The sequence below is a fragment of the Tupaia chinensis genome, unplaced genomic scaffold, assembly GCF_000334495.1.
Source record: "Tupaia chinensis unplaced genomic scaffold, TupChi_1.0 Scaffold139491_1, whole genome shotgun sequence".
NCBI lineage: Eukaryota > Metazoa > Chordata > Mammalia > Scandentia > Tupaiidae > Tupaia > Tupaia belangeri.
In genome coordinates, this window is record NW_006199376.1 from 472,848 (window position 1) to 484,731 (window position 11,884).

At 34.6% G+C, this 11,884-nt stretch overlaps 1 protein-coding gene across 1 annotated transcript; it reads right to left on the bottom strand.

Moving 5' to 3' along the window:
- Positions 1-1,516: 1,516 nt before the first annotated feature.
- Positions 1,517-2,458, bottom strand: LOC102497905 (olfactory receptor 56A3). Its single transcript, XM_006161963.1, has one exon. It carries the CDS (start codon positions 2,456-2,458, stop codon positions 1,517-1,519), a length of 942 nt encoding a protein of 313 aa, XP_006162025.1.
- Positions 2,459-11,884: the final 9,426 nt, after the last annotated feature.

Genomic DNA, 11,884 nt, shown 5'->3' on the forward strand with positions numbered 1-11,884 from the left:
TGCTTCATATTTGTAATATAATTTTAAACTACTTCAAAATCTAGTTTTTTTATATGGAAAGATGTAAGTAGCTTACTTTTACTGGTTAAAAATACACACACACACACACACACACACACACACCACAAAGTTTGAATAAAGAGAACTTGCCCTGTACCTTAAAATTTTTCAAGTCACAAAACCAGTAATAATTTAATACAATACCCAGCAGTTTTAAGGTCACATAAAATGTTGGTTAACTCCTACTTAGCATCGTATTTAGAATGTATTGATAATATCCCAACTTTGATATAGGGGGAAAAATGTTCAAATATAACTTACACATATTATTTGTTATAGGCTGTGATTTAGTAGTAGTTTAAAAAGACAAGAAAACAAGACACCTTCCAAACAAAATTTCCTAGGAAACATTTTAAGCATATTATTTACATGTAAGGCACTTACATTAATTTTGAAATAAAAATCTCGTGAATAGTTTTGTTTTTTAAATCAAGTCTTCATAAGCTATACAGTAATAATGTTATTTCAAGTAAAACTTTAATAGACATTCAATTTCTATTCTTTATCTCTGACTAGAATAAAGGGTGGGCATCAAGTTCCATGTAAACTAAACTTAATGCAGGTAACTGTTGGTCTGTTTAGATTTAGAGAATAGGTAAAGTTTCCTCATTTTTATGGCCAGTACTTTAGCTTCTGACATGTAGAAAACTCTCCATGTAATGAAGTTATTGCGTTAGTAACAATAATATTAATAAATTACAGTCAAGGTAATTAATACAATTATGTTTAAAAAATTAAATGTGTATATATAGAAGTATCATGTTAGCTGAGATTGATTACTCCACTATAAACTTTGTCCTGAATTCTTGTACTTTAGATAAATAAAATGATAGAGGTGTTTTAAATTTTCAAAATACACAAAAATTTCTTAGTTTTTGGGAGAGATGAGCTGTTGGGATTAGAAGAGAAGTAATGTCAAAATATAATTTTATAAAACTTACTTTACTACTTTATCTCTGAGGTATGAGTGTCAACCCAATGTCCCATTAACTAGTTTCTTTTCTTCTGTCTTTTCTTCTATTATTTTTTACATTCAATTGCTATATATCTTTACAACATACAAAATAGATTTTCTTAGCATGAATATGGTGTATATTAGTCCAGTCAAAGATATTGCCATATACATTATCATCAGCAGATAATTTTCTGTTTCTGTGTCTGTTAAGTGTTTTGTACCTTTTCACCTTGATTCCCTCTCATATACACCCTGTTGTCCACCATCCTCCCATACTGTTTCTAGTATCCTCAATTGTTCTCTCTGCTTTTCTTCTTATTCTCTCTGCTAATCTTTCATAGTCTGGTTTGCTTTGCTCAGCATTAAATGTTCAGTATTTGTCCACTTTTGATCAAATGCCATGGTCTCATTGTTTTTATGGCTGAGTGGTATTCCACAGTGCAAATGTATCATGGATTAACGTCATCCTATATGATAAATACAAAGATCCAGTTGCCCATTTTACCACCCTTTCTTCAGTAATCTCTGGATCCCTTGCTTGATCTCTTGGGTTCTTACCCCATATACAATAGGATTAAGAGCTGCGGGAATAACATGGTGGAGGACATTGAGCAAAACTGGCACATCAGGGGAGACCTTCTTCTTAGCCACATGTGTGATGACAAAGACCAGAAGGATGGTGCTGAAGAAGAGGATAAGGATGAAGTGGGAGCCACATGTGCTTAAGGCCTTGGCCACGGCACCCTCTGCCTTGAGTCTCAGCACAGCTCGGAGTATGAGGGTGTAAGAGAAGAAGATGAGGATGAGGTCAGATCCTAGTAGGGTCCAGCCTCCAGCAAATTGGAGGAGGCGATTGATGGTAACATCATCACAGGAGAGCTTGGACACAGACATATTGGCACAGATACAATTCTCAATGACATTTCTACCACAATAATGGAGTCTAGCAGAGAGGAGGGGAACAAATACAGTAGGAAGTGCATTTCTGGCCAAAATAAAGATGACTGCCTTGACTACAAATTGGTCAGTGATAATGGATGGGTATCTGAGTGGATGGCAGATGGCCACATAACGATCATAGGCCATAACCATGAATGTGCAGGACTCCATTGCAAGGAAGCAATTCATAATGTACATCTGAAGGAAGCAGGCATAGAAGTTGATAGACCTCAGGTCAAACCAGAAGATAACCAAGACCTTAGGGATGACAGTGAGACAGAGCACTATGTCCAGCAGGGAGAGGAGGCTGAGCAGGTAGTACATGGGTTGGTGCAGAGAGGCCTCCATGAAGATGGTCATCAGGAGAATAGCATTGGCCCCCATGGCCAGGAGGAAGAGGAGGCTGAGGGGTAGGGACAGCCAGAGTTGCCAACTGGGAGACCGGACAAAACAATTCAGGAGGAAGTCTGTAACCTCAGTAGAGCCATTCATGTAAGATGCCATCTTGGCAATTTTGTATCTATACCTTTCCTTTGGTGATCTAAAAAGTTAAGATACAAATTAGCTTTTGACTTAATATATACAAAGTTTCCATTGTAAGAAACTTTTTTTTCACAGCAGGTTGCTTTGTTATAACTAGAGATTTTACTTGTTACATTGACAAAATCAATCCATTTTAACCTCTAAACTTCTGTTTCTCTTCGTGCCTGTGGTATGTATAATTTCTGATAGAATAATTATATAAAGTAAAATGTGCAGTTTTAATTAGCTATGAGAAAGTGCCCTTGCCATTTAAGAATGCTGTAAAAATAGGCCCTCTGATTTCAACAGGATTGATCTTTAATGAATCACTTTGCCCAGTTACAGATAATGACCCCAATTCTCACAATAGATAGTATTCTGTATTGTCACTCTTTTCTCCTTATTTGCCTTTTACTCACTCTTTGTATTTTAGGGATGCAAACATTAAATACTGTTCTTGCTGTCAAGGAAGGGACATTTTTTTTTAAGAGAGATTTTTTGCTATAAGGTGTTGTGCTCACCAGAGAGATAGAGAAAGACAGAGAGATAGAAAGCAAGAAATCACCACCCAAGAAGGATCGTGGGCCTGGTGTGAGTTTTAAGCTACAGGGTTTGGGACTCCAACCACAGTTGACTACGTGGGAGTCCATTGATGTAACCATTATAGCATCTGCTGGCCCCAGAAGGGGCAATTCTTTCTACCAGTGATGGATAATTATTAGATAAAATGATACAAGCAATGACAGAGTCTTGTAGAAAACATTTTGAGAGAAACTGAGGATACCTTCACTCAGTGAACCCACGACTTCTTTCCCGCTGAATTCTAAAAGCAAATCCAAAGAATATCCTAAAAATAAACTGCCTTTTGCAATGAGAGGTACCTGTGAAATGTTTGGGGACAGCCTTCCTGGAGTTTTTACATCAGGCTGTATATGGTCCTTAGATCTGGCTACCTTTTACATATGATCTGCTGAGGTATCATTAATAAGTGTAAATTACTCTATATTTTTAAATCTCAGTTTGGACCTTTAGCAAAGCAGTAAAATATAAAACACAGTTTCTGTGTACTTAATGAACTTTCAGTATTTACCATGCACTGTGCTAAAATATGTTAAAAGTATTATCTCAATTATTAAAACAACCCTGAAGATACATCTTAGTTTCATGACTTTTTTTCTTTTATTATTATTATATAAACATTCAATTGTTATACATCATTTAGATCTTCATTTCATGACTTTTTTTTCTTTGTATTATTATTACTATTACTATTTATGCATTAAATTGCTATACATTATTTAGATTGTAGAGAGACTTTACCCAGCATGATACACACTGCAGTCCAGTTGAGATTACTATACACATCCTCATCAACAGATAATAAACCATTTCTGTGTCCCACCAAGATCTCATGACTTTATCAATTAAGGCAATAAGGTAAATAAGGAAATTCCAATACCACATATGATAACCTTCAATCTAAGCAGTTCAATTTGATTTCAAATCCAATTCTTAGTTACTTATGCTATACTATGTCTATTTGCCAAATGAACACTGATTTGATAGTCTCTGGAGTACTCCAAACACTGTCATATTTTGATACTGTATTTAATGCCTCATCTTTTTTAAAAAGAATAAACCTATTCCCTTTGAGTAATGAAAAATTTTGGAAGTTAAAAGCAGTTATAAAGAGGTATTTTTGGAAGGATGGCTAAAAGATAGGAAATAATTTTTAATTCAAATATGAACCCAGAACTGAAAATATTTTTCAATAAGATTTTAATTTGATACACCTATTAAATGGCACATTCATTTTCTTCTCCATGTGACCTGACCCCCCCAGACTTCCACTCCTGTTCACTTTATTTTTTCTTAGACCTCAACTTTATTAAATAGCCCATGGAATGACTGTGTAAGTGTGAGATAATGGAAATTACCCTCCTCCCTTCCTCAATTCTTTCTTCATTCTGTTTTAAAATCAAGTGGAGTCTAATTTATTAGTATCTGTCAGGCACTGCCTCTTTCTCTCTGGAAGCAAAAGATATAGATATGTGTATATCTGTATTTCTGCTGACAAACTTTTCTCCTTGATGCCTCTACTACCATCACCCATCCACACAGTCTCAATATCTTTTGCTTGACAAATCTAGGGCTTAATTTGGAGGAATAGGTTTTAGTAGTTGGGAGTGCTGAAGGTGGTGGATGTCTTACTGTAGTAATCCTTGATCATAGCTTCCAGGTCTGATGTGGTGACCAAAACAACTTCTCAATGTACTTAGTACTGCATGTAACATTTGGATGGCCCTGTCTCTCTTGATTTTTCCATTTACCACATACACATTCAAGAGTTTGGTCAGGCATTGCTAGAAACTTACTGATTCTCTACTATAAACTGTCCCTGTTACCATTGGTCGGACCCATCCACAGCAAATGTGAATTTCAGGTTGTCAGATTCTGACACTACTTCCCTACATCACATTTTGTCATTTGGACTTTATCAGCTCTTACTTTGTTCATCCTTTATGTATCATTACATCACTTCATTCTTAAAATGAACAGCACCAAAGCTCACCATAGCCAAGTTGGCTTAAGAATCCTTGACTGATTTCTGACAGGTCCAGCCACCTGGACATACCTCTGTTGCAAGAAAGAGGATCCATAAGGAAACCTAAAAGAAGAGGAATATTTATTTACTTCACTTTATTTATTGGGTGACCTTGAAAAGTTTATTTCCAAAAAATTGATAGAATTTCTGGAGCACACCAAGAAAAATTCTCCATCGTATTTTCAGTGTTTATTTTTTTTATGTTGTTGTTCTTGATTTCCCCACTCCATTTTGTCTCTTTTCTCTTACTCAATAATTTATTCAGTATGTATTGGATATCTAGTCAACTCTAGGGTATAAACACTTTGATACGCAAATTTCTCTTTCTCTTTCAATATTCCTCTATGGTAAGAGCCAGAATTTGGCATGAAAAAAAACTGAGACTGTAAGGCTGTCTTGCCTCAGTTCCTGGACTGAAGATAGGGTTTCCCTCTTCACCTGGCTGATCTTAGAATTTTTCTCCTTCATCCCCTTCCCAGGTTCCCTCTCTATACTCACTTTCAGGGAATTCCTCTATAGTAAGAGCCAGAATTTGGCATGAAAGAAAACTGAGACTGTGTGTAAGGCTGTCTTGCCTCAGTTCCTGGACTGAAGATAGGGTTTCCCTCTTCACCTGGCTGATCTTAGAATTTTTCTCCTTCATCCCCTTCCCAGGTTCCCTCTCTATACTCACTTTCAGGGAAGGCAGTGGATGGGTCTGGCTCTACCCGTCTTGGAGTTGTGACCAGTTGGTGTCTGTCTGCTATATTGAAGTCCATAACACCTCAGTGGCCTCAAGCACTTGCCCCATGGGAATGTGACCATTTCTATTCCCTTTGGTAGGAGGTACAATTAAGGAATAGTATTACTGCTAGAACTTCCCAGAACATACAGGCATATATTAGGGAAGAGAATGTGCTTTAATTTGAGAAAAACAGCTTTTGGAGGTCTCAACATATGCATGCTACATTGCCTATGTGAGATGTGGGCAATATATCGTTTATTTGAATATCCAGGTCTTTTACAAGTACATTCATATATTCTCACACATAGGAGCAGTTATATAGTTGGTTCACTAAGCATGAAATAAGTTCACTCACAAATTAACCTAAGCCCAATATAGGTTGATTTTTAAAAAAATAGAGAAAATACATAATCCCAGCATAAAGAATAAATGATGAACATCTTTACAGACAATACAGACTTTGAAATGATCAAAAAAGTATGTTATGAACTTCATGCCATTTAATTTGACAACTGAACAAAATGGGTAAATTCTTGAATGGCACAATTTACAAAAATCATTACCAGAAGTGATTAAAAATCCAAATAGATTTATATCTGTTAAAGAAATTTATTTTGGAACCTTTCTACAATTAAAACTCTAATCATGCATGGATTTTATGGTGAATGCAATAAGCATTTAAGGAAGAAATGGTACCAATAATTTGAAAATTCAGAGAAATAGAAGAACAATTCAGAAATTACTTTATGGGGCCAGTTGTATCCTTACCTGAAAAGGAGGGAAAATATATTATTAGAACACTTCAACCAATCTTGTTCATAAATATACACACAAAATATTAGGAAATCAAGCAATGTATTTAAAGAATAAGATAATATGACTAGGTTAAGCTTATCCAAGAAGTGTAAGATTGGTTCAATATTCAAAAATAATCAGCATTATAATTAACTGAAACAAAACAATTAACTAAACTAAAACAATTTCATGAAACAGATTAAAGCTAAAATTTACTCTGACTAATATTACTAGTTAACAAAAAAACAGTTGTAATAAAAATGGTGTAGAACTGATGCTAAAAGTTTAAAAACATCAATTTGAATGATGATGAAGTCAACAATAGTTGTTTGTATAGGAAGAATATGAAAACAATGACCTATTATTATTAGAGGAAACAACAAAGAAATGAGGCCAAATTAAAGAATGTGTTTTACTCTGACTAATATTACTAGTTAACAAAAAAACAGTTGTAATAAAAATGGTGTAGAACTGATGCTAAAAGTTTAAAAACATCAATTTGAATGATGATGAAGTCAACAATAGTTGTTTGTATAGGAAGAATATGAAAACAATGACCTATTATTATTAGAGGAAACAACAAAGAAATGAGGCCAAATTAAAGAATGTGTTTACATATATAACTTATTTTATTCTTTTAATTTATTTTATGCATTCAATCACTATACATCACTACAACTTATAAAGTGAATTTACTCAACATGTATACACTTCACATCAGTCCAATTGAAGATAACATGCATGTTATCATCAACAGATAATAATCCATTTCTGGGTCCCATAAATGTCATGCCTCTATATTTTTCTCCTTGACTCTCTTCCTCTCACATTTGCCCTTCTTTCACCTTCTTCCCACACCATCTCCAGTATCCATAATAATTTTCCATGCTCTGTGTACCCTAATGTTTCAGTTTCTGCTATAGAGTGCAATCAGTCGGTATATATTAAGTAGAGACATACAACGTCTATTTTTCATGGCCTGGCTTGCTTTACTCAACAGTAAATCTTCCAAATTCATTCACTTTCTATCAAATGCCAGGGTCTAGTTGTTTTTTGTTTGTTTGTTTGTTTTGTTTTGTTTTTTGTGCTTTTTTTATGGATGAGTAGTATTCTATAGAGTATATGTGCCATACTTTTTTCATTCATTCATATGTATGTACATGGATATTTGAGTTGGTACCATGTCTTAGCAATTATGAAGAATGTTGCAATAAACATAGATGTGCAAGCAATTTTCTGAATAAGCATTTTCCTATCTTTGGGTAGATATTCAGGAGTGGATCATATGGTAGTTCTATTTGTAGATCTTTGAGGAACCTCCATATTATTCTCCACAGTAGCTTAACTAATTTCCATTTCTACCAACAGTGTAGGAGAGTTCCCTTTACACCACACCTTCACTAGCACTTATCATTTTTTTTTTTTATCTTAGCCATTCTGATGGAAGTTAGGTTAGGTTGCATCTCATTGGTTTTGATTTGCATCTCCCTTATGATGAGGGATGTTGAGCATTTTTCATAAGTTTTTTTGGTTGTTCATATGTCTTACTTAGAGAATTGTTTGTTCAGCTCTTTTTTCCATCTTTTAATTGGGTTGATCTTTTTGGGGGAGTGTTGGAGAGTGTAAGATGCTTGAGTTCCCTGTGTATACTGGTTATCAGTTCCTTATCTGAAGCATAGTTTACAAAAATATTCTCCCATTCTTTTTTTATCATCATAATCTTGTTTATATTACATTGGATTGCATATAAATTTACAGTGTATTACATTGCTTTTTCAAAAGGGAATGCCATGCATGTCAGTCAATACAGAGACATTAATCTCCCCACTTCGTCATTCAATATCTTTTCATTGTTTTCCCAATCATTATTATTATTATTCCAATTATTTTTTAAACAGTCAATCACTATTTCTTATTTTGCTTGTAAAAAGACTTTACCTATCATGAAATACTCCTCAGACCAATCCAGTTGAGAATACTATACATGTCATCATCAACAGGTAATAAGCCATATCTGTTTCCCACTAACGTCCTGCCTCTCTATTTGTTCTCTAGCTATCTTTCTCTATCCCCTTCTCTTAACACCCCCATTCCACACTGTCTTATTCTCGTTAAGTACTTTCACTGCTTTTATGTCTTTCAATATTCCGCTCTCTACCATAGAGTGTGGATAGTCAGTATACATTAAGTGGATACATACAATATCTTTCTTTCATAGCCTGGTTTACTTCACTCAGCAATAAATCCTCCATATCTGACCACTTTCTGTCAAATGCCAGGGTATATTCTCCCATTCTGAGGGTTGTCAATTCACACTAATTACTGTGTATTTTGCTGTGCTGAAACTTCTTAATCTTTTATAATCCCATTTGCTTACTTTTGGGATTATTGCCTGTGCTTTCATGGTCTTATTTAAGAAGTCTTTGCCTACCCTAATGTCTCCCAGTTTCCCATGTTTTCCACAAGTAGTTTTGTAGTTTGAAGTCTTAGGTTTAGATTTTTGATCCACTTTGAGTTGATTTGTGTCAGCGATGAGAAATAGGGGCAGATATAGGGATCCAGTTCATCTTTCTGCAGGTGGATACCCAGTTTTCCCTGCACCTTTCACTAAAAGGCCTTTCTTTTCCCACTGGATTGACTCGTATCCTTTGTCAAAAACCATTTGGCTATATGATTTAGGATTTATTTCTGAGGTCTCTATTCTGTTCCATTGGAACACCTGTCTATTTTTTTGTCTATATTGTGCTGTTTTGATTATCACAGCTTTGTAATATATTTTGGGGTCAGGGAGTGAGATGCCTCCTACTCACTCTTCTTGCACATGATTTCTTTGGCAATATGGGGCCTTTTATGGTTCCAGACAAATTATATGATATTCCTGGACACATATATTGTAACACTATCAGGTCAGGAAGACATAGAAAGCCTGAATAAACCCATAACAAGCTATGAGATTGAATCAGTAATAAATAACCTCCCAACAAAGAAAAACTCAGGCCCTGATGCCTTCACTTCTGAATTCCACAAAACTTTTAAAGAAGAGTTAACCTCCATTCTACTGAAATTATTTCTAAAGATTCAGAAGGAAGGAACTCTCTCAAATTCATTCTATGAAGCCTCCAATACCCTCATCCCCAAATAACAATATCACTATTTTGATGAAAAAATATATTTTATTAAAGTAATGTAACACAAAATAACTAGTTTTATACATACATTGTACATACATACAAAAATGTAAATCATGTAAAGAAAAAGTAAGAAATTTACAAATTATGATTATCATTGTCCTTCTGATAAACCTTTCACATTAACTACGTCAGCAGGTGGTGTGGTGGCTGAGGCCCTGGACTCTCACATGGCCGACTACAGTTTGAGTCCTAGACCTGGAGTCTTGCTTATTCATTCTCTCTCTCTCTCTCTCTCTCCCTTTCTCATGCACATGTCCTATAGCAAATTAAAAACTAATAATAATAACAAATTAAATAAATGATTCTTTTTTTTTGGGGGGGGGAGGTTTTTGCTATAGGACGCGTGCGCTTGCCAGACAGACAGAGAGAGACATAGAGACAGAAAGCGAGAAATCACCCCCCAGGGGGGATGGTCACGCCACAATCCCTTCTCCTCCATTCTCCTCTCGGGATCTTGGGCACGCACGCACACACGCCCGGCGTGAGTTTTAAGCCACCGGGTCCGGGACGTAAACCGCAGTTGACTACATGGGAGTCCAGCGACATAGCCATTATGGTAACTGCTCGTTCCCAATAAATAATTCTTAAAAAGAAAAGATGTAGCACTGATGTCATGGAACGTTTTAGGACAAAATGTCATTTATCCTCTGAAACCCTGACTTCCTTTTCTCTATGTGGCAAAATATGGAAAAAAGAGAAAAATTATAGCCCAAAAGAAAGAATATAGATAAAGCTCTTTTCCAAGAAGAATATTTTCCCCCAATTAACTTTATCTTCTACTCTAGCTCCCTTTTAAAACTGAATATCTAGAGCTGTTCAGATTACTACAATAGCCACTAAGCACATAACACTATTAAGCACGAGGAATGTGGATAGTCCAAATTGAAATATACTTTAGCTGTAAACCACATAATGCATTTTTTAAATTTGACACAAAAAGTAATATACAATGTCCCAATAATTATTTCATATTTATTCACTATATTTTATATGCAGAAATGATGACACTTAGGATATACTGGGTTAACTAAATATTAAAATAAATATTACCTTTTTCTTTCTACTTTTTAGATATATCTGCTAAAAAGCTTAAGATGAAATATGTAATTTACATTGAACAGCACTGTTTTAGAGGAAATTCTCATTAATATCAAAAATTTTGGAGAAATAAAGGAGTCATTCTTTACCTTGTTTTTCAAATATAAATCACTATTGCTTTGATATGGACTATACCTGTCAAAACGTTACACATAAACAAAAACATGCATAGCTTTCAACTTATTTTTTATTATGAGGATTTCACCACTCTATTTTGGAAGAGAAAGCTTAGGTAAATTTGCTCAGTACTTGGATGGTACCCACACCAAATTCCCTAATCTGGCCTCTGGAGGTCATCCAAGGTTCTCTTCTGACTATTTACTTGAGAAAATCTACTTTGTTATACAAATAGTATGATCCTGGAAAAGACCAATCTCTGAAGTTTTTGGTCCCTTGATGAGTAGATAGCAACACAGAGTAATGTTAAAACTTCCAGTTTAATAATATAGTCTAAAACATGGTAGCATAAATTTACCTTAGGAAAATATTGTATCTTTATATATTTAAAACTTTCTCACTAGTATCCAGTTACATATACGTTAAGCCAAGCCACTTTTCTGATGTTGAGATGATTAGATTAGGAGAGTTTATCTTCTTTTTGTAAAAAAAAATAAAATAAAATAAAATAAATTATATGTAGTTGGATTTTAGCAGATTATTTTTCACTATTGAGAAATTTACAATTAAAATGCTGGTTAAATGTTTTAATTGCTGCTTTTTATTATGTAAATGGAGCTTATGTTTCCAGATGTTACTTACAGGATATCCAGAAGTAGAGAAATGAGATTTAATTTATTGTTTTTTTACTGCAAGATGAAGAAGAAAAAGAGTTTACAGAATCTAAGCTTAAGTAGGCCAGGGTATAACCCCAAGTGATTTCAGTATAGGATGAAAAGACCCAGACTTAGGAGACAGTATTATTGGTCTATTGAGAGATTTACTTTGCATAATCAAAACAAAGTAAACATACTTAAAAGTTGTTATTGAGGAAAAAG